At 36.7% G+C, this 24,525-nt stretch overlaps 2 protein-coding genes across 3 annotated transcripts; one reads left to right on the top strand and one right to left on the bottom strand.

Annotated features, from left to right (window-relative positions):
- Positions 1–5,122: 5,122 nt before the first annotated feature.
- LOC128520772 (adenosine receptor A3) lies at positions 5,123–7,189 on the top strand. Its single transcript, XM_053495163.1, has one exon. The coding sequence runs from the start codon at positions 5,176–5,178 to the stop codon at positions 6,346–6,348; it is 1,173 nt and encodes a 390-aa protein (XP_053351138.1). The 5' UTR covers positions 5,123–5,175; the 3' UTR covers positions 6,349–7,189.
- A 4,279-nt stretch (positions 7,190–11,468) lies between these two features.
- Positions 11,469–24,447, bottom strand: ndufaf6 (NADH:ubiquinone oxidoreductase complex assembly factor 6). Of its 2 annotated transcripts, none has more exons than XM_053495492.1 (9): positions 24,078–24,447; positions 21,889–21,988; positions 19,700–19,822; positions 19,486–19,542; positions 18,934–19,036; positions 16,236–16,369; positions 13,599–13,700; positions 13,042–13,098; positions 11,469–12,511 (listed from the first exon to the last, which is right to left on the bottom strand). In XM_053495492.1, exons 1-9 carry the CDS (start codon positions 24,266–24,268, stop codon positions 12,383–12,385), a joined length of 996 nt encoding a protein of 331 aa, XP_053351467.1. In that variant the 5' UTR covers positions 24,269–24,447; the 3' UTR covers positions 11,469–12,382. The 2 variants fall into 2 exon arrangements, with proteins under 2 accessions (XP_053351467.1, XP_053351468.1); XM_053495493.1 differs by having other exon boundaries at positions 11,470–12,511; positions 21,885–21,988; positions 24,078–24,207.
- Between the last annotated feature and the right edge of the window lie 78 nt (positions 24,448–24,525).

The following is a 24,525-nucleotide window of genomic DNA, read 5'->3' as shown; positions in this document are numbered from 1 at the left end:
GCTCGTGTTTCTTCTGCTGCACACTGATCCCTAACCCCAAACCAGTGTCACTGCACAGAAACAGATTCCTAACTCGACTTTATTTATGAAAAAAAAAACGAGCTTGTGTAAAAACGAGTACCTACACTGTACTGTCCTTTAATACCCTTTTAAAGCCTTTGTGGTAAACTCACACACTATGTGGATTTTATACACAGACCTCCAAGAAGTACTGTACATACCCACCCATAGTTTTATGATTCAGATTCAAAGTTCAAATTTATGTGTATGGATAATGTACATTGTCGCAAAGCAGCTTTACAAAAATACAAATTCAGGATATTATACTGGAATTTCCTTTGGGATCAAAAGTGTCTGTTTGTCTATCCTATCTCTCTATCTATCTATCTATTTATCTATCTATCTATTAAATGATACACGTATACATTTTTAGCTTTATCAGTTTGTTCCTATTGAGCAAGCTAGAGGAAACACTCACATTTAAAAACTCAATCAAACTACATGAGGAAAAAAAAAACTCGAAAAGATATAATAAACCACCAGAGAGAGAGAAGTACAGTATTAGAGTGGCAGGGGAGACAGGAAGGGAAGGAATGACAGGTAGGGGTAATAAAATGTATATACTGTATGCACCAACATGTGTTACATTTGTGAGCAAATAAGTTTTAACTACACCCCCAGGGTCCGGGTTTAATTCCCACCTCAGGTCTGTGTGCGTGGAGTTTGCATTAATTGGCGTTCCTAAATCGCCTGCAGTGTGTGAATGATTGTGTGAGTGTGAGTGTGTGTGTGTGTCCTGTTAACGATGAGTGATGTATTGAGAGGGTTGAGAGTTAGATTCCCACCTAGGGTCTGTGTGTGTGGAGCATGTTGGTGGGTTTCTTCCAGGTACTTTAGTTTCCTCCTGCAGTCCAAAGGATAAACATTATTAACATTTTGTTGAATTCTACCATTTTGACAAATATTTTATTGAACACCTTTAATCGGATGTTCTGAACAGAACTTCAAACAGCATGAAGATGAATCTTTCAGAAAGACCAGGTCATGACTCCATTGAGGGATTTTACTTTAACTCTAGTCTGTCAAGAGTAGAGAAGAGTTTTTCAAGATTCCTAACAATATAACTGATTTCTTACGAAACATGTTAATATTTAGCCATGTATAACCATGTAACCTAACTTTTGGGTTTGTTTGTTTGTTTGTTTGTTTGTTTTACAATATTGTACACAATTAATGCAAAAGCATTTACTCCCTTAAACTATTCAACATTAAAATTTTATAGCCTATCCTGGAATTCTTGTAATTATGATTACTTGTCTAAATCTAGCCCATAATATTAAAGCAACTTACTGTATTATGGCAACTGGTTGCATTACAAGTAATTCAGAATTTGGGTGTTTAACACACACATTTCCCCCACAGGAAGTCTGTTCAAGTCCTGAGGTGTAAGACTACAAAATGTGGTCAAGTTTAAAGGGTGTGAATACTTATACAAATAGTCATGCATGACTGACCAATGTCAATTCACTTCCTTGTCATCGCTTATATAGGTATTATTATTATTATTATTATAATTTTTATGATTATATTTAATTATATATTTTACAGTGTGAATAAATCATATGCACAATAATATGCACAGGAGCTTTTACCTATTTTTATTGATTTTTTGATGTAACTGTTTGTGGACTGCTGGATCTGTGAATTTCCCCACGTGGATGAATAAAGTATCTATCTATCTCTATCTATTAATATGGAAACTCAATCAAATCAAACACAATCACAAATCACAATACAATCTGAAATTTAAAGTGCTGCAAGAAGCCATTAAAAAAAACTTTTATTTATGACAGTGTTTGACCATTATAAATGATTTTGACATATAATTGATTTTGCCAATGACAATGATTTTGTGCATTATAAGAAAATGTGTGACACAATTTCACACAGCAGCATGTGCCATTTACATGAAGAATTTAATACAATAGTGGCCAGCAGAAATGTCTTATTTAGCAGAAGTCATTCAGTACATCCTGTTTCAGGAAAAAATAACAAAAATTTGGCAGTACACAGAGATGCAAATGCTGATACGCGAATGATTTTTATTAGTTTCACTTTGACAATTTGTCAGTCCCAGGTGTCTGTTGTTTTACTCTGCAGACCGGCATTCTTTAAAATATGTTTGTATATTTAAATACAATTTACTTCAAAATAAAGTAATCTGTCAAATACTGATCAACACATTTACATATAAGCCGCAAAGGGGTTGGAAAGGGATTTAATTCCACTGTTCCAACTTCACAATGAAAACTTTTCGCAGTACTACACAATACTAATTTACTCTCACTCATCTTTTATAACACTTTATTCTTTATTTATGGTCGCCGGGACATGGAGCCTACATGAATTACACACGCGCGCACACACGCACCCACAGTGCATGCACGCTGTACACACACGCTTACAAAAAAAATAAAAATAAAAATCTTTGCTCGTCTTGCGGAACACTCGCAAACCGCATTACTTGCAACCTGAGGTTCCACTGTTTACACTAACTAAGAAAATGTAGCTTCTGGCTGGTGGGATTAAAAGACTGCACCTATAATGGCACTTAAAAAAGTCATTTAAACAATCTCACGAGAGAGAGAGTTCTGTTGTGCTGAAAATCACTGTGATGTGGTAGTAGGCAACAGGGTGCAAGTCCAAGTGCCAAAGGCATCACAACACCCACAAATTCATCCACAAGGCATGCACAAACACCAGTTATATAAACAAATTATAATTAGTTTGTTTGTTTATTTAACCAGTTGTTTTGTTATATCCCTCCAGGATAGACCTAACTAACTGCAGCTGGCAGAGCTGGTGACTGACAGTATGTATAATTAACTAGGGTGAAAGCGACTCTAAGAATTAAACATAGAGGTAGTAGAAACTCCTGTTAATCTTATACTTTTTCTTTATATTTCCACTTATTCTGCTTTAAAATATCAGCTATGTTAAGTTAAATAGCGTTAAAAGAAAAGCTAGTGCACTAGAGTGTACACTCTATTGTCACGCACACCAAGTAGTGCCCGTGATCAGGGGTTGGTTAGCTTTGTAGCCTGAAAAAAAAGAACATGAATGGTTCAGTGGAGTTTTGTAACAACTTAGAAGCAATTATTAAGAATTTAAAGTGTTTGTTTAAGATGATATAATGTCATTAGAAGTGTTATGTTGCTGAAAGTGCTTCTGTGATTTTGATGTGGGTTTTGGCATATTGTAACAAAATGTCAACTAGCTGCTCTCTCCTTAGTATGGCAAACCTACTTTCCCCCATGCTGCCACAGATAGTTAGTGTAATTAATGATTGTAGAACACCAGAAACATTGAGCAATACATATATTTAAGTGTCCTAGAGCTGTTACATCTATTAACATCACTTGTGGAATGCCTCTCCTGCTTGGGCAGAGCCGTTGTTGTTTTTATTTCGGCTGCTCCCAGCAAGTGGTCACCACAACAGACCTTCTGATGCGCACACAAGCTTGGCACAGATTTTTTTATGCTGGATGCCTTACGCAAGCCCCATGGCTATGCAGCATTGGTAGCTACCACTGACCAACCAATGTCCACATTGCTTGGTCAGAACTAGCTGTTGTATAATACACAATGACACTTACATGTTAATACCCGTACAGATGTACGTTTTTTGGGATGGGCCATGTATTTTTTTTAGTAAACATCTTAGGAGCAGGCAAACTGGCCAAATATTAGGATCATAGTGACTTCTACAGATGTCAAATTGTGATGATTAGATGACAGGCTTAATCACCAAAGATAATCATCTAAATGTCTGGTCTCCTGCAGCGTTAATGTTACGCAATGGTCAGTATGGTATGTAATGGTCAGTTCAGTCATGGGCGCTCAAGGCTCACTGATGTGCAAGGCTAGCCTGTATGCTTTAATCCCATGGATCAGCTACTGTAGCACAAATTGATGAGAAAGTTCATGCTGGCTATGATAGAAAGGTGTTAGAACAGACAGTGTATCACAGCTTGCTGCGTATGGGCCTGTGTAGCTATAGAATGTTGAATGAAATCACCTACAATAAGCCTCTATATAAAAACTAGACCACAGAGCAATGGAAGAAGGTGATCCAGTCTCATGGATAGTCCCCTATAATGTTCAGTATTACTGGAGTTAATAAGATAGTCTGTTTGGATTTAATGTTTGTGTAAGCATATTAAATATGTCATTTTATTATATTATACACTAATGGCCAAAAAAGTCACACCTTCACAAAAGGTCAAAATATTAACCTGCATCAAGCAAAGAAAACAACTAAGAAAAAAATCCTGAAATAACTGGCTTAAGATCTGTCCAAAGCATTATTAAAACTTTGAAGGATTGTGCATGAACCATCAACTTCATAGAAGTAATCTGGTTGGAAGTTGCATCATAAAAAATAGACAGTTGACATCATAGCTGTGTGTAATAGTGAAAGTAAAATCATTTCCTTACAGACTTAATGTGAGGAGGTCACATGAGACTAACTTAGGCTGTGTAACCAGAAGAAATCCACTTGTTAAACTAATCAGAAAAATATAGGCTTCAGTTTGCTAGGGAGCATAAAGCTTGATCTTTCATTCTTGCAATGTTGTGGTGTTTCTGAAGACGCCATTGAGAGGCAGACAGTTGACAACAGGGGATAGACACGGATGAAATGTCAGTCTAATGCAGGACAACATGCATACAAAATAAGAACTTACTGTAAGTCATTCACACCTAGCACCAGTTAGTAGGGTTAGGAGATATGAGGAAACCCCTATGAAGACATGGACAGAATTGCCATCTAGAGCGAAACCAGAGCTGTGAATGACTACTAAAGCTGTACAGCATAAACAGTCATTCAGATAATTCTATCACACACACACACACACAAACACAAAGGCGCGCGCGTCAAACTGGCATCACGTGCCAAACGCGGTTTAAAAGCGCGCGCTCACAGCCGATGCGCTCTGTGGTGGCAGATGGGCCGATCGGGAATTTACGTTATTCAGACAAAAACGTGTGGATTTTACTTGTGATTTTGGTTCCACAATATTATTATTTTTTTTTAAAACGAAGCATGGAGGAAAGACAGCGTTGTTTTCCACGGGAAAGTTTCTTTACGGAAATGTTTGGAGGAGATAAACCCTGATGCGCGTAATTTTACGCACTCCATCGTATTCCCGCTTTGTGCCTGTATACAATCGTTTTGCACTTTTTTTTTTCCAGTTTCTCTTTTTTACACGTCAGACATGCTGCTCTGTTCGCGTTCCAGCTGTCTGGTTCTGGTGTTGGATTGAGATCAACTTTACGCACAGGAGAGCAGTGATGGATCGAGCAGCGACAAACTGCAGCATATGTTGCTGCACAGCTGTCAACAAAATAGTGATGGTGGTCTTCATGATATTCCTGATGTTTGCTATATTGTTTGGAAATGCTCTGACTTTGGCTGTAGTGCTCGGAACTAAACATTTCCACACACCTCACGGCTATCTGAAAGCCTCTTTAGCTGTGGCGGATTTGGCCGTGGGGATGTTTGTGCTTCCTCTGTCCGTGTACGCAGAGATGGCGCTCATGCTGACGGACGCAGCACCGGGCTGGACCGTGCGTAATTCCCGGCACACACCTCTCCACCCGTGCATTGTCATCGGCCCGGTGTTTGCAGGCTGCACGCTGGTTTCCATCACCACAGTGTTTCTTCTCACTATCGAGCGCAGTATTGCAGTTTTAAAGCCTTTGCACAAGGAGGCCGTTATTACAAGAAGGCGCACCAGCATGGTGATTGTATTTTCCTGGACGGGCAGCTTTTTCTTAGCACTCTCTCCCCTGATCTTCAGCAGGAAGCTGGCGCTGGAGTATAACGCCTGCAGCAGAATGTGCATTTACGCGTTAGGAGCCAACGAGTTTCCCAGGCAGGCATGGCATATTCTTTTACTTTTCCCAGCCTTCGATTTTACTCTGCTCTTCGGAACTATTGTTACAAATATTATTTCCTTCACTACGATCCGCCATCATTCAAAGAAAAGAAGGCGTCTGGCTCAAGCGGGCTGCCAAAGTACATCAGGACCAAGTTTCTCCGACATCAAGGCTGCGAAAACCATCGGCGCGCTCACGCTGGTCTTCACCGCCTCCTTCACTCCTGTTGCAGTGTTTGTTGTCGGAAACGTCAGTGGAAACGAATGGTGCAATTTCTCCTTTTTGGCTTTTTGGCTTTTGGCCGCGAGCAGCTGCTGGAATGTCATCATCTACAGTGTGAGAGACCAAAAGTTCCGAATCCGAGCGCGTCAGCTTCTCCTGTTCTCCAAAACAAAGACTTCTCCCTAAGAGTTGTAAAAAAAAAAAAAAAAGTTTTTATTATAAATGGCTACATTTACGCACACGCTGCCTGATCAGATCATACATATACCGACATCCATACGCGTTTGGGTATATGTATGGGTATAATGTTGTTGTTTCAGTTGGAGACTGATGCAGGGATGTAACTGCTGTGAGGGCATTTTAAATAATCTTAAGGGTGAGTATTTTAGCAGGGGTTCTGGTGAATTTAACAATTTAGCACTGTTGCCTTGCACCTACAGGTTCTGGGTTCAATTCCAGCTTCTGGTCTGTATACATGAATTGGCACCCTGTCCACCTCACCTGTGGGCCCTAAGTCTTCTGGAATCAATCCAGATGGGGTACGATGAATAAGTAATTATTAGAGTTATTTCAGTAAAATAATAAAGGACAATCTTTATATCTTGGTGTCTATCAAATTCAATAAAATATCAATATATCATTTTCTCTTTCTCTGTCGCTCTCATTCATTATCTATACTAATTATCCTGTGCAAGGTCGTAGGACTCAGGGGACGTGGGCATGAGGCTGGGTACAACCTGGACAGGGTGCCGATCCATCACAGGGTACAAAAGCATATAGGCCTACTGTAGGCACTTCCTCTCACACTATAGGCAATTTGGAAAAGCCAGTTAGACTACTCTGCATGTCTATGGACTGTGGAAGGAAACTGGAGTACCCAGAGGAAACCCACCATGCAACCAAGCAGGAATCGAACCCTCAACCTTGCAGTTGTGAGGCCACTGTGCCACCTCAAAATAATATCCTACATTGTAATGAAAGTCATAAAAATTTAGGTTAGTTTTCAGCTTGGTACATGATATTTCTATAAATATATACAGCATGCGTACATTCTTATGACTGGTTTCTTTGTTCTTTTGTGTCAAAAAAAAATCCCACAGGTGTTATGCATAGAAAAATGTTTGTGTTCTCTTTGTTGCTAATTAGTGATTATATCTGATTGATAATTTATTTGTATTTATATTTATTAATATTGCCTACGAATATTGGATGTACGAGTGTTCTTTCTATATATCAGATCTTGGGAAATAATTTTTTAGCAATATGAAACTTTGTTTACAAGACATCATATACATGATTGCAATTTGTTAATGCACATGGAGTCATCTCACCCACTCATGTTTCTGCTGTGCATCTGGTGTTATGCATGTAACGTAACATACACACTGAGTATGAAAATATTTGGAAGACATTTAGCTAGAAAGTGTAAAATAATAATTTCCCGTATGTATAGCTGTTTTTGATGGAGATGGTTTATTGTAGTCCATAAAGAAAAAAATGAAAATGGGTGAAGCTTAATGTACTGATTTAATTCCTCAGAGCCTAATGAATAGGAATAAATCCTTCTCCTCAATACTTATCCTCATCTTTATGTTTAGCCCCATAGTCAGAATTAGCTTTATGCTGCTTAATCTTGATAATATTGTTAAAATTCCATAAATATGTTCTTACATCTTGAAAACCATGTTTAAATAAACACAGTAGTGTTTATTTCCCCAAATTAATGTTATTTCCGAAAGCATCACAATGTCCTAATTCAAAGGGTGATGGAACAAAAATAGCCCTCACAAAAATGAACATCACTTTTTGTTGTACTCTTTTATGCATAAGGTGTTAAGGCTGAAGAACCCTTGAATGGGATGCCAGTCTTCTGCAGGATACCATGCGCGCGCACACACACACACATCAATCCATCAAACAAAGTTTTTTGGGAGACAGGAAGAAATCTATACAAATACACAGAGATATGAACAGGCATTTACTTTAGCTTAGAGGAGATGGTTATGTAGAATCAGCTCATCTATATTTTGAATTTAATATCATTACAGTATAAGACATTTAGGAAAATAAATCAAAACAGCCTTCAAATAAAGCAAACACAGTAAAAAAAATCAGGAATAATTCTGAATATGTTAAAAGACATGTTTAAAGGTGGAAATACAAAAAATGAATATAGGACAGTTATACAACTTTCTGAGCAAGGATTACTATGAGGTCATATTGGCAGTGCATTTTCTTTTGCTGATCTCGCATCTCCTCTACACAAATTGCTAACTGATGGCTTTGTGTGGTGTCGAGCCCTAATGTAAATGGCCCACTTTAGTTATTGTGCCATGTACCGTTACACCCCCAAAAAAATGGAATAAAGGTTAAAATAGTTTCTCTTTAAATGTTTAATCAAGTCTACTAAGATATAACAAGAGGATTTAATTGCACTTTGGAGTAACACAAAGCTTACCCTCCTTGGCATTATTGTTCTTTCACAACCATGCCAGATGTCTCTATTTCCTCTGAATTGTATCCTCTAGAAATGTAATTATATGAATCTGTACTGTGCTGATTTTAATTGTTTAAAGTACAAACCATCACTTCATCCTGGCACAATCCAGTACAAAGTGAGTTTAAGCACTGAGCCAGAATTGTCTGGTTTTAATATGGCATTTTTTCCCCAGATTTTTCTTGTGTGTGAATGATTATATTTACATGTCCTAATGGTTCACACGAAGTACACTAACAGTCTAAATGTGCGTAAGCTGTCATTTTATTTGAATAATATATTGAATATCAATTTAATAAAGCGTTGGAAAAACAGCACATTAAATTAATTTCTTTGCAGGCTTCACATAACATTATTCATCCCAAACAGAAAATAGCTGCCCTCATGGCTCTCTTACCAATTTGTAGGGTGGCATAGCAGGCAGTTCCCTCGTAGTCCTTTTCTGCCCCAGAATCTCATTAATTTAAAGTCAACACCTAGCAATGTATTAATTAATCTGTGTAACTGCTTATTTTCAATGGCATCAAAGATTTATAGTAAAGTGAACTAAAATTGACATTTGTAGTTTATCTCTTGTGTAATCTCTACTTAGAGAGGCAAACCCAGTTGCTTTACCCTACAAAGTAGTGCTTTAATTTATCCAGTTTTCTCATCTTTTGCAAAATGCCATGAATATCTTTATAGGTTATGGAAATTACTTAAGAAACACACATCCATTACTTGTTAGCTATTTAACCCTCTTAGCTTCAATGTATTACTGAAGAAACATGGCGCACATCTTGGATGCCTGGGTATGTTTTGTGTAGGTGTTAATTAGATTTTTTTTAACAAGCTGTTCTAGACTACAGTTAAAGGCTTGCAATATATGAAGCCAAAAGCCTGGTTTTATAACATAATTGCAACACTTGATCTTGTTCAATTTCCTAAACCACATCACTAATGTCCTAGTTATACAGGGAACATTCTCTTGCTTCAGGTAATCACTTGTGACAGCACATCAAATTCAGATAAATTGTTGCTGAGGCACATCAGTCATAAAGAAACTGCTTTGTACAAACTGCAAAGTGGCTAGACAGAACACTACACATTACAGCTTCCATGCAATGCTTAGTGAAAGTGCAATAAACATCAGGGACATATTCGCTAAGTGAAGTGATAGGAACAGGGAACGCAAAAAAATGAAAAGGTACATAAAAAAGGGAGGGGGAGAAATGAATAGAAGGATAGATGTGTCGTCAAACAGAATAAAGGCCAGACAACTTGGCAATTGCAATAACCTTCCTGCACAGGTTCTCAACCCTGTGTTTTGGAGAACCCGCATTTTACTGTCCTTCCTGCTGATTCATCCAATCAGCTAAAGAAAAACACTCCCTAAGTTTAAGTGGTGTGTTTTAGCAGGGAAAACAATAATATGTACAGGACAAGGAGTATTGCAGGAACAGTGATGAGAAGCTGCAACAAGTGGAAGCATGGAAGCAAAATATTTTCCTAGGAATTACAAGAGCCAGAGAATCCACTCAGTATAGCATTTATGTTTATAGACCAAGAGATTGGTACAGGACATTTAAATATATTTTGTTCCACAACTTTGTGGATCAGTACCCTTAAATGGGTTTTCATTCATTAAAAGCAGCATTATGAATGTACATCATTACCCTATTTTAAAAAGCAAATTATTCCAAGAATTTCCATTTTTGTTGTGATTCCATAATGTCTTAAATGTATTAAATATCTAGTTATCCTTGTCCTCCCAGTTTGGAATTACAAGGCCCTTGGTGAAGTTGTATTTTTATAATAGCTAATAGAAATCACAGCAATTTTAAATTGTAAAACCAAGAGCATTTCCACATGCGAAATATGACAAAGATTTACGGGATGGGACTAAACAGCTGTCTGGACATAAGAAAACCACTTGTTAGTTTGAAAGGGTAATTGGGGAAAAATGTTAGCAAATTGCAGAAAAATGGTCTTGCAGTCTGACTAGTCTAGATTGACCCTATTCCAAAACAATGGGTGCATCAGGGTAAGAAGAGAAGTGCATGAAGTAATCCACTCATCATGAATTTTGCCAAATGCACAAGTCTCTTGAAACAGTGTTGTTAATCTGGTGTTGCTGCAGCTGGTTTCCCGGATGAAATAGAAAGATCCATTGGGCTCAAATTGTGAAGTACAGTTCTGTGAGCATAAGGAATTATTTTACTTATAAATTAGTCACTGCAGGATCCTGACTTTAAACCCAGTCAATGGTTTTTGGTATGGGCTGCAGAAGGAATGAAGAGTGATTTAACTCTCCCATCGTCATCAATACAAAATTGCATAAGAATACCAAAACAATTCTATGGCAAATGTGGGCTCTAATCAAAGCTAAATGCAGTCCAACAAAATATTAGCCAGTCAGTGTACTCCAATCTTTTTATGCATAATGTACTGAAGTTTAAAAAAGGTATAGACAAACTGTAGCACCACAGCCAGAGTATTGTGCACTTACTCAATTATGTACAAAACCATGAACTATTTCCACACATACATTTTAGAAGGATATTTGCATGCCTTTAAAAAAAAAGCAGCATATTGTATGACAGACCAGTTTTTAGATAGAAATAAAACTTGGCAAAATGTGGCCTTCTGGGTTTTGCATGAAAATAAAAAGGCGCAAGTATGACAGAACTCATGTTCTTCAGTACACTCAGTAAAACCTAACTGCTGTTTTACTTATAATCTGTATCCAACACTACTGATTATTTTCAAGCAAAGGTTTTTACACCAAGCATGGACTGTGTTTATTTTATTACTCTTTAATATGTTCAAAACAACAAACAAATTAGTAGTTAATTTTATGTAGAAATGTATTCAAAGATACCTGCAATTTTTTTGTATACTGTATGCCCAAGGTTTTTGCTCAGTACAGAATGTTAAATAGTGGGATGATAATCAAGTACAAGACAGCCTGGAACATATGACACATTAAATGTGCTTTTATTTATCTGCTGTGATAGTCATACCAGTGAGTCTGCAGGTTCTGTTCAGGTTCTACAGTGCTGCATGCTGAAACCAAGCCAACTAAACCCTGTGGATGTTAAAAAGGAAAGCAATACATATTCACAGTTCCATAAAAAGGTTATTCAGTGGATGTCTGACTCACACTGGTTCCTTATTCATTCTCAAATAATGCACTTTTTATGTCTTCTATACTAAATATAAAAAGACTTTGTGGCCATTGCTTCTATTTAGAGCAAGGTGTGTATGTGGGGATTTTAAAATGTAGGCCATTCATTCTAATCAATGTCCTTGTTTAAAGAAATAACACCCGATAGACTGTTGTTTGTAAAACAAGACATTATATAACTAATCAAAAGAAAAAACAATTTTCTATGCATACAAGCAATACATAATTTGGCAGAGGTGTACGAACAGTGGATTGTATAATTTAGAGTACAAAGTTGAATATCAAATATATAGTTTCACAGACAAGGCAAACACAGTGCTACGTTTTATTATCATGTTGTCCTTGCTGACACTGATTTGGAATGAATTTTCTTCCAACACTAAATGCATTTTGCAGAAAACTTGCATATAATCAGAAAAAATATTTTAGTTTCCTGACACAAGTATTTTACATCTATAAATATATTTCCCGCAGCACCTGGAATCAAAGTTTGGATTGGCAGTTGTAATAATAATAATATAACCGTATAAATTAGAGGAGCTGCTTCTGACCAAACATCAATATTTTTTCTTCCACGATCGGAAATAAAGTCGAATCGGCATCAGCGGATTCCTCCTCTGGAGACTGGGATGAAAAACGTCGAAGTCTGCTTTTCTTACTCTCTCCAGGTAATCATCAATAGCAACCTGCAATGGATGCACATACACAGACACACAAATTGCAACAATACATTACACCGGAAAACAACAAACTAATCCGATAATTATTTGCTTACTGCGCAGCCATTTTTCCAATCCTGATTAAAGTCTATTAACATTTTATGTAAATAAGTAAGATCACTTATTTAACTTTCAAAAATGAAAGGTGAAAACAGTTGGAAGTAATTTTGTGAAAATTAGAAAGAAGACTAAAAAAAAGGTTACTTTTGTAATACCCCTCACTGGTCAGAACATTAATACTTTATGAGGCTTGTTGCCTTGGGGACAGAAAATTCTCTCTTCTGCCATCTCGCCGTACTCTACTGCCTAAGCTTTTCTACTGCAGGCTTGAGAAGGAACCACTATAATAAAGAAATAATTCAGTGTCATGCCATCACTTATATGCTTAATGAGACACAGAGTCAGACGTAAGGTTATACGGACTTGTACTCTCTCTCTCTCTCTCTCTATTAGCCTGGGTAGTAATTTAAGGCGGAGGAGGAGATGAAATCACTTACTGTTTGCAGGAAAGCTGGCATGGCAGCATCTGGAACATTTTTACTAAATGATCTTGCCTGTATGTAAACATAATAAACATGATTACTGATGGGGAAAATGGGTGATGTATCAAGCATCTAATGCAGCAGATCCACAGAAGACATATGCTGATGCCAGGTTTTAATCAACACCATAAACACCATACTGCTTTACTGTTTAAGATTAGTTTAGCTTAAACATTCTATATAAATACAAAGAAAAGAAAAATAAATAAATAAATACAACAACCATTACATCATATGTTTAAATGCTTATATTCATAGCATGGAGAAAAAAAATAATAACTGAGGACTAATTAGTAAACAGGAAAAAATATTTTCTTATAAAATGCATTTGAGTAATTCAACCATTAAATAGTCATATGCATGTCATTTTAGCAAAGCATTCCATCAGTAAATCTCAACAAGAAATTTCTAATGACGTGCTTGCAAAATAACACTAAACAGGGAAAAACTAACCTGTTGAATTAAATGATTATTAGCAATTTCAAGATTTTTATTAAAACAAACAATCTTACATGTTGGAGATGAACATGTGCTTGACTGGCTATGTCGTACACAACGTCCCTGACATTTTGCTCCCTGCTGCCACGGATGAAGTCTTCTTGAGAAGCGCCGTGCTGGGAAAGATTTTATCAGAGATCTTGTGAGCTCGGGAAGATTCAGTTTTGCCCGTGCTCAAATTATTTGCAAAAAAAGAGTGCAAATGTTATCCAGAGCAGCACATTTCAGCTCTGAACAACTAATATGATGTAAACACACCTGTAGCAGTGTCTCAAAGCCTCACAGGTAAATCCGTAAATCCCCCCCTCCCCGTCACACACAAACACAAACAAACACAAATCCTTTTAGTAAATGTTTTAATAAACAGGTAACAAGGCAATTAAACCTTAACTGAACTCTGAAGCCTTTAATTCATCAGATCTTTCTTATAAATATTGACTAAATTTTAAATAAAAAAACAAAAATCAAAATGTATAAAAATAGATTAACAAACGAAACAAACAAATCAACTTATATAGACCTTAAAATATTATTCCAAGCTTAAAAGATGACCCATTCCTGCTTATATTTGTATTTCAGCAGACATGTAGCACATATGCACACTATGTTTCAACAGCACCCCCTGCAGGTAGGATTACATAACTACCTCAAACAAACAAGAACAAACAAGAAGACATCACTCACTCACATGGCATCTAAGCTTTGGACAGATGCCCCGAAACAATCTTTGTCCACATAATCTAAATCCTTCAGTCTGGTTTGCAGAATGTCAATATTTCTCCAACAGATTTTTTAAAACAGACTTAGTTTGAGCTAGACTTGCCAGTTACATAAAACCCTGTCACAATGTGATGCCATATGGATCCGTCCCATTGTTCCTGGAAATAGTCCAGTTGATATTGTACACTATATCAATACCCATAATTCACTGTAAATCCAGCGTACAACCAAGGTGCACTGCTTCTACATCCTTATAATTGTAAACAAATGTTGTGTAATGATCACTAAGGCCCAGTAAGGTACAAGAGTCAAAAACCTGTTTTATTTTTAATCAAATTGCCATATATTATTTATTACTCCTTACCAGGGGAACGTTACTTTTTAAAGTAACTAATCACATTACAAAATGACTGTCTTTAAAAAGTAATCAGTTACATTACAGCGGCTCTTTCGGATAAAAGTAACTAGTTAGAGTACTTTTCCATTGCAGAAAATGAAAACTCCTTTGTGATTCTTTATGCATGTTGTTTTAGTCAAGACCTTTGTAATTATTCTACCATCATCACTCAGCGAAGTTTGGCCCATAATCTGTTAACTACTAATACCCCTATCTCACCTACGCGGTTTCGCACTGTGTCTACGTAAAGTACAGTTCATCATGATTCACCGCAGGTTTTGGTGCTGTGATTAGGTTTCCATCTTTCAACAAAGTGGGGCGGGTTATCGAGGTTGTAGGACAAATTTCTCTCTCTCACACACACACACACGCACACGCACACACACACTAATGGATTGGGAATGACTGCTGTCTGGCTGACGGATTACATAAATCGTCTGAATAACAAATTAAAATTTCGAAGAAGTAACTAAATAACTGAGTGCTTAAATGGCGGACCTGACGCGTTAGATTACTTGTTACATCAAAAAAGTAATCCAAGTACTTTGTAACGTGTTACACACAAAACTGCTCCTTACTTTAACTATAATGATAAGAAAACACAAAGTGCACTGATTTCAAATTTATGCAGGACTATGTTAAAGGTCAATATTACAAACAAAATATTTATATCATTCTGTTTTATCACGAATTTTCTACTTTATATGTATCTGTCCTGTACATTATGGTGCTTGATATAGTACAATCTATACAATAACTATTATATAAATAAAATCAATAGGTGGGGGGTATTTTAGACACGCTAACATTTTGTATCTCATTTTTCTGAAAACTGTAAGTCTTCCTGAATAGAGGCATTGATGGGTCAGTGATGTTACCATCACCAGAGGGAAAGGTGGGAGACCAGGGTTGAGTTCTGGTCAAAGCACCACACTGGGGGTTGCATATGCTCTCCTAGTGCTGGTCCCAAGGCTAAACAAAATTGGGGAGGTTGGTGAGGAGGGTCATTTGCCATAAAACCTGTGCTGATTAAAAGATATAAGGATTTTCCACTGTGGCGACCCCTAACAAAAGGCAAAGAAGATGCTTCTCTTATGCATATGTCTCAACCAAGTAAAGTAGATTACTAGTAATTTACCATCTACTATTAAAATTAAAAATTAAATTCCAATAAAACACAAGATAGAAAATAAAAAAATTATATCTGAATACAAAGATTACGCCCATTTTGTTATGACATTGTCATTATCGTTAATCACTACCACTGTGTTTATCTGCTTGTAAACATCAGGTTGGATAAGAGCTCAGTTTAACAAACAGAATAGAAAGGTTTTATAAATGCAAACCCGATTTCTGTAACGTTTAAATGTTTGCTGTAGTTCAGTCATTCAGTAATTCACTCAGCATGTTCTCACATTGTTTGCTGTTTGCTGAATACCTGGGTTTGTCCAAAGCCTGGCTATGAAAATAATATAATATTATCATAAGGAATAAACTGAGAGATAATTTAAGACGGGCATTTTAGGACACTCACCAGCATGCAGATGTCCATGGGGAGGTAGACCCTGCGTCTCTGGCTGTGGTACGGTGTTGCTCGCAGACACGTCACAATCCCTTGTGCTTTACCAATATGGCTGGCAGCATGATCTGCATGGACATTCTTCACTCCTTTACAAAGACATGCAAAAATATTAAGGAATTCCTCTTACTTACTCTCTTACCTCAAACTATTATGGTGTCTATACTTGCTTTTACACTCTTGCAAATAAAGCAGGTTCCTTTTTAAAACATACAGATTTGGAGCTTAATTTACACTGTATGGTAAATTAAAATGATGGACGGATTCATTTAAATGGGTGTGCAGAAAATATGTATAGTCATTTGCAAATAATAAACTCATCATAAATAATTAATATTGACATGTTTCATATTTTAAGTTTACACTTTATTATTTAACAGTTATAATAGCACAATCCCTACAAATTAGTAATACGAGACAAATTAACAAAACCCAAATAAAAAAAACAAACTAAAAAACAGTTTTCAGAATACTGTTCTTGTCTCTTCGTATTTTTAGCACTTAATTTTTTTTTTATTCTAAAGTCTTATATTGTGCATAATTATAATTCTTATATTGTGAATGGCAAGTGCACCACCTTGTGGTGTACATATATGTGAGCTACAAAGAAATATTAAGTAAAACAAAAAATACAGGTTAATACAGTTTTAATCGGTTAAACTGTTAGATTAAAACTATTAACGATAAAATCCCTACTTTCGATGAAATATATTAAAATAAAAATCGTACTATTTGAACAGGATCTGTACAGTAGTGTTAAGTGCATTGGCTATAAGAATTTCAAACTGCAAAACAAAAATCTCTTTAAAAAAATAAGGTGAAAATTGCCAGCAATTTTGCTGAAATTAACGAGTAGAAGAAAATCAATGTGATGTTACGGGAATGTTTTTCAGTAATGCCCCATTCCCTGGTCAGAGCATTAAAGCTTCTGTTGCCTTGGGGACAGAAAATTATCACTCTGCCTCTTCCATCTCTCCCACTTTACTGCCTGAACCCTGAGCTTTTGTACTGGAGGCTTAAGAAGGAACTACTATAATAAAGAAATAACTCTGTGTCATGCCATCACTTAGATGTGCAATTACACAGAGAGTGACAGACACGTGAGGTTACCAAGAATCTCCACATCAACAAAGATGAGCAGGGAAAATGTTTCCGTTTATGTGTGTGTCTGAGACTTTTAATTTACTTGAACAAAATGATTAAAAAAAGAGAACATGTTTAAAGAGCTATCTGAATCTAGATACTACTTTTAAAGTTTGAATAAAAGGTGCAACATCTATTAGCTATCAATCACACTGCGCAGGAGATAGTAGTCTGCCTTGCTCCTGAATTAAGGTTCATTATCTAAAACTTAACCCTGACAAAACTGAACTCATGTATTTAACAATGACAAACTCTGCTCTGCTGGTCCTGTCAATCACAACTGACTCATCTGTCACAGACGTAGAAATATTTGAGGGATTTTTTAAGTTGCCTGCCTTAACTCCAGTGGCACGGCTTCATCTACTGTACAAGTGCTACAAATTCCCTATTTGTAGGACATCAGAACAAAAACAACTTTTGTCACAGGATCTGCTTAAATGCTGCTTATACAATACATTCTCAAATAGAGCTAGTTCTTTCACACAATCACTTAAAAAGGGAAGGATCAGGTTTATACAAACCAAGTTCGCAATCTTGGGATCAGCTGAATGCTTAAGGCCCCATGTCTGATTAGATGCCAATGCCAAGAGAGAAAGAAAAAAAAAGAAAAAGAAAAACAACAACACAACAGAGGACTGGACTGAACGGTGTCTCTTGCTATCTGATTACCTTCAGTCATTATTCACATCTGGCTATACTTGAAAATCAAGACATAGAGTAACCCAGAAAGGACAATAAAGTTAGATAAATCTCAACTTATAAAGGTTTGTCATCAGCGCAAAAAAAAAAAAAAAAAAAAAAAAAAAGTGTACCGTGGAACCTCGGATTGCGCGTAAAAAAGGTTTGCAAGCAAAGATTTTAATAAATTTTGACTTGTAAAACGAACAAGTCTCAGTTTGCGAGTACCGAGTATCATGTGGCACGCATGCGCTTCTTGTTTTGACGCCGAGCGTCACGTGATCACAACTGAGCCAACGTTTTTTTCTCTCTCTTGCACTGCTTAATTGTGGGTAATCATCTCTGTCTTAGAGCGCGTCTCTCATGGTAGTCCTGAATGTGTTCATGTGTGAATTTGTTAAGCTTTTGAGAACGCAGAATAATCAGATACAAAAATAACCAAAATGAGATTAAAACACAGTTAACATTGGTTTATTGAACTGAATAAATGAGCAGGTGTACATGGTCAAAAATTTGTCTATACCTGAGCCCTCTTGAAAAAGAAAGGTGAAAAACAATAAATGTAACTAAATCACCCTAGGACTGTCCCTGTTTAGCAGGCATGTCCAGCTTTAGCCATGTGTCTTTATTACTATCTGAAAACTTAAAAAAATCCTCATCTTGTGTAATGACACCTTACTTTCTCTACGCAATCACTTGAATTTTTCTATTTATAGCATTATTATTCATTAGTAAATAATTTTACTTTTCAGCTAAAAAAAAACCCTCTAAACTCTGTACATTTCCTGTACTGTATAGGAGAGCTGTATAGAAGGGAAAAATGCAGACTCACCCAAAGTCTCCAGAAGGAGGTAGAGGAGAGACGACTGGGTATTCTCTGCATACACCTCCAGGTCCTGAAGATTCCTGTATGCTCGGTCCTCCATATCCTTTTCCTTCAGGAAAGCAACATTGTCAGTTCTTTACTTCTTCAATACTGAATAATGGTGTAGTTATTAATACACTAAACAAACAAAGTAGTAGACCTACCTGAACCTACAAATTTATACCATGAAGTACTATACTGTATAAATCTGTGTCCAAGCAGGTCAACACTTAATGTTATATAATATCTCCAAATATGTTTCCAAATTTCTCCCACTTTAGCCTTATAGATCTTTATATTACACATCATTTATTTATATTACACAGACACACAGCTTCCTGTGATCAACATGAGATGAAATTATTGTAATGAAATTACATTACATTAAATTATTAAAAATGAAATTATTGTAATGAGATGAAATTACTTTTTGTAAGTCGCTCTGGATAAGAGCGTCTGCCAAATGCCTAAATGTAAATGTAAATGTATTGCAAGGTGACACTAAATTGCAGAACTTACCCTTTCAGCTATGATTCTCAAGAGCCATCTTCTCGTCAGTTTGTGTTTCTTCACGGCCTGCAAAGACCACATTTACATTACGAATGCACTCACAAATTACCAATGAATTCACAAGGTGATCTTTCAGTCAAACATGTAAGCAACATATAATCTGGTAAATAAGCAAAACAATTAGATGCATATTTTTTTTTTTTAGTCTCTGAGTGAAACTGACCCTCCACAACTCCGCACTCGCGGGCTGCACCGGCGGCTCGTCTCTGTAAATGTCCTCCACCGCTGTCTTCCAAAACTGCATTCGCATTAGACCAATAGCCTTCTGAGACACCGAGTCCTTCACCTACACATCAACAAAATCAGGTTAGAATGTCACACTGCCTTATCAAATACTGTACACACATTCACACAGTAAGGGCTACAGTAGAGAGGTCACATGAGGTTCATGACCTTGAAAACCTTTTGTTTTGACAGTTGTCAAGCTACACATTCATGGAGGTTTATTTAGTTTGACCTACACACATTTCAATTTGTGTAACTAAAACTATATACCCATTACGAAGAAAAGGTAAAAAGCAAGGTTTGCCAATATATCCATGTATGCATATATGTTTCTTATTAGTACTGTAAGGAGGACTTTGCAGGATCTTTTCTAGAACCAAAGAATCCAGGTTCTGTACAACTTGGGGATTAAATCATCTTCACTTAGTGCAGTTGAAAGGGATTTTGTAAGACTTTTTTGCATCATGAGTCATAGAGGGGTCACTGAGTAATTTCAGCATAAAACAGATGGGCCTTGCTTCATTTCATGATTGCATCAGTTGATGACAAAAACTGTATCAGTGGCTTCTTCTGGTCATCAACCTATTGAGAATCATGAAGAAAGGACTGAAGAGGTACAGTATTGCAGTTCACCTTGACTCAACACGTCACTGAAAGCATTACTAACAAAAAACAACGTAGGAACAACAAAATCTGTAATAAGATTTTATCTCTAATAAAGAGCCTTAACCAGATTAACCTGAGTAATTCTGGAGACTTCATCAGAAAAGCCATTTTCTTGATATAAATTAGAAAACAAGTGAATAAAAGATACACTAACTAAACAGGCCTAAATTTAATTTAGTATAATGCTTAAACCTACACTGAATATCACATCACATGACCAGGTAAAATTTTACCCTTGAATTGAAAAAATTATTCATCACTAGATAGAAAAGTACAAAGTCTTTATTAAAGGTCACCTGTTTGCATTTTTATGAACTATGAGAGCTGTTTAGAGGCTCACTTTGGAAAAAAAAATACAAGAAGAAAAGAACCACATCAACAGAAATTGAAGAAAAAACTAAAAACTAAAGGAGTGAGGATTATGGTTGATCATTTTTCATGCTATACACTAAAGTGGACGTTATTGATGGAATAACAAACATGGAGTATGGTAGTAGCCATCGCTATGTGTGGAATAAAACAACTCATATGTTTACAGTGTAGTAAAGTGTTTAAATAATACAATATGTATTGCATATTTATAAAGATAATAAATAAATAGAAATCTTTTACATAAATAGCAAAATAATTTATGGTTGTCAAGATCTTTGACCAGTTTCACTTCCGGTCCCTCCACTTTGCAGAGTGGATGAAAGGATCTCCTGTGGCACACAGTGGAACACTTGGCAGTGAACAGACTCCGCCTGAATGTGAACTGTATGGCGTGTGGGACAGATTGCTGTCTGAAATCCTATAAATCCTTGACATTCTCTTCTCGGCAACGACACAAACATGTGCTCAATCACTAGAACAGAGCTGGCCCTTCTATTTCATTTGTCCAGTCTATTTTTGTCTACCATTTTCATGATCCTAATCCAGCAGATCACTTCATAAGAGATAACACTAGCCACCACATACTCATAGAACATCTTCAGCTTAGTATTGTAGATGTTAAAAAACTTAGCTTCTGCCAAAAATACAGCACAGCCGTAAAATACAGTTCAGCTGGATTGTCCAATTCAGTAAATCGACCTCAACGTTCTTGCTCTGGACAGACACAGTAGTGACGGGGTCATAGAAGTCCACTACTAGTTTCTCAATTGTCACTTATTGTGATTAAATGCTTAGAGTATATAAACACTCATCTCATCATATTAGCCTCTATGTGCACAGTTAAATTGGACTCTCTAATCATCATTTTAATCGTATTGAAGAAATATTGTCCCTGTTAACATGGCTAGTATTTCAGAAACTGGTGATCCTCTTCACCCACTACTAGAGTTTAGAAAAAATGGTACAAAAAACATCCAGTGTGTGGAGCGTCTGCATGCTGAAACACATGTTCATGAATGTAAAACAATATTATAAATCTGTTTAATACTAGATGTTTGTACATAAGGATCAGTTATTATAAATACCTGCCTGTGCCAGTTCCACATTAAAAGCCCGCAGTGCCATGCTGGAGCGGCGTGCGGCCTCAGGAAGAAGCAAAGAACTCACAAACCCTTCATAGTCTCGCAGTCTGCCAGAGAGAGAACAATTATATCTGCATTTCAGCATAAGTAAAAGTTGGGCCAACAAATAGACATAAGGGCAATGTGTAAAATATTTGGGAGAAAGCTTGATCTTTCTTGATTTCTGAACAGAAATGCAGCTTCATATGCATAAGCTTGAACTAGGATACAACAAGTCATTATGCCAACACCACAGCCCTGACAACGTATAAAGAATAAAGAGTTGTGTTTTAAACAGTGGTGCACAGAGAACACAAATCCTGTACTTGAGTAAAAGTAGAGATAAATGACTGGTTCTCACAATCCTGGCACTTATTAACATCTTGGTTTCACATGACATGGCACTGCTACAAGAGTTTTGAGCACACCAGAGATGTTGTTATGGCAGTACTTAGGGCTCTGCCTGCTTTCAGATTTTGATGATGCAAGAGACTTTTATTTGGCATACAGGAGGCCACGCATGAGCACAAGCAGAAATCTGATTCTTCTGTAAAAAAAAAAAAAAAAAAAAAGAGGCTTAAATGTTAGGCTTAAAGGAGGAATTTAATCAGAGGCAGTACCACCTCCTGGACAAAAAATGAAACGTTTAAAATTGTTTTATTGAAGTGTTTTTCCACAGAAAGAATAAAGGGCTTAGGGTTCAAAAACAAATTTCTGTTGCATATTTTTAACATTATTTACTTTAATCCAATCATGAGTTCAACAGGATGAGCGACTGCAGGGGAAATGTGATGGGCGGCACGCTGTTGTAGTGGTTAGCACTTACGCCTTGCACCACCACCTCTCGATTCCCAACTCGGGGTCTGTGTGCATGGACTTTGTATGTTCTAACCCTAACCCTGCTTGATGGGTTTTTTTCCGGATGCAGATTAGGCTAATCGGCGTTCCCAAATTGGCCAAAGTGTGCAATGAATTGGCACTAGAGATGGGGGGGAAATCAATTCAGTTACATATTACAATTCTTTTGTGAGCCAATTCATGTATTGCCACAATGACTCCAAAATCGATTATTATTTATTTTTTAATTCCTGTATGTTTGCATTTGAAGTGGTAAAACGGTGCTAAATCTCAATTATCCTACAGGTGGTGCACTCTAAAACAACTCACAAATTGGCAGCATAGCTTCCTGTGTGGTAAAACCTGGTAATTTTTTTAAAGAAATCTCGACATATCAATTTAACCCATTTCGAAAATGTTCCTATAAGAAACAATTTAAATGCACAAAATTTAATTTGTTTCGGCCACCCAAAAATGTTACTAATGTTACCAATTTACAACACTATAATCAATAATCAATTTACAACACTATAATCAATAATCAATTTACAACACTATAATCATACTTTTGCATATAAAAACAATCAAAACATTTTAAAAAGACATGTAAATTATGTAAAATATGAAATAGACATTAAACCAAACTTAACCTTGATTTATGATGCTATGTCTTCAGTAAATCTTGCACAAAATGAAAAAAAAAACTGAAAAAAATTGTAAATTTGGTTCACTTGGCTTTCCACTGACCCAAACAAGTCTTAAACAACTCCCGAATGTACATACAACTTAGCCGCCATACGGATTGGCTCGCACATGAACAATTGCCAATTTCTGGCAAAATTTGAGTTCTTAAGGCGAAAATGAGTAAGGCAGAGGGGCGTTTAGGCGCCACGGTACCACTGCACTTGCAATATAAATCAAACCGGCACTTAGGTATCACGATAACATTGTATTGGGCACTCCCTGGTGATTCTCATCCCTAACTGGCACCCTGTCCGGGGTGTACTCTGCCTTGTGCCCAGGATAGGCTCCAGGCCCCCCTGAGACCCTGTACACAGAATAAAGCAGTGTAGATAATAAGTGAGTGAGAGAGTGGACAATGTGGATGTTAAAAAAAGCTAGAATCGCTTTTGGCCTTTGCAAGGATGAAGGGGTAGGACTTAAAAAATAACTGAGTTACCTCAAAACATCAGCTAATTTATTATAATCCAATCATAAGTTCAACATGGCGGGCTATTTCAGAAAGTTATGCAATGCACATTTTAGGATACAGATCAAGACTTTCCCCTTCACTGACCCTGCTGATTCTGTGTTGCTTACCTCACAAGATCAATACAGTATTTTTCATCGTGTTGTGATGAAGATGATAAATGTGTTGCCGCTCTCAAGCCCATGGTCTGAAATCGTACAGTACGTGGAAACGTTTTATTGCTAAATAAACACCTATTGCTAAACAGTGCACATTTTATTCTGGCGCCTGGTGCCATGTTCACACACACTACAGCAGACATGCTGCTCTCCTTCACATTCAGCCCAGTGCATGCGATATTACGTCCCCAAAATTACACCCAAATGTTAATCGTTCCGCCTGCTGTTTAATTAAGCAAAAAGATTTTTTTTTAAATAATTTGTTACACAACATTTTTCATTGTGAGTGCTTGTGGTTTATATAAAAAAACAGCTACACACCACGCTATAAGGCCGTTTTAATAGTTGTCGTTATAGTGCTCCTGCCAGTCACATGACAAACATCCCGGAAGTTTCTTTT

The sequence above is a fragment of the Clarias gariepinus genome, chromosome 4 (assembly GCF_024256425.1).
Source record: "Clarias gariepinus isolate MV-2021 ecotype Netherlands chromosome 4, CGAR_prim_01v2, whole genome shotgun sequence".
Taxonomy (NCBI): Eukaryota; Metazoa; Chordata; class Actinopteri; order Siluriformes; family Clariidae; genus Clarias; species Clarias gariepinus.
Note: the sequence above shows the minus strand (reverse complement) of the source record. Positions and strands in the feature narration are given on the sequence as shown.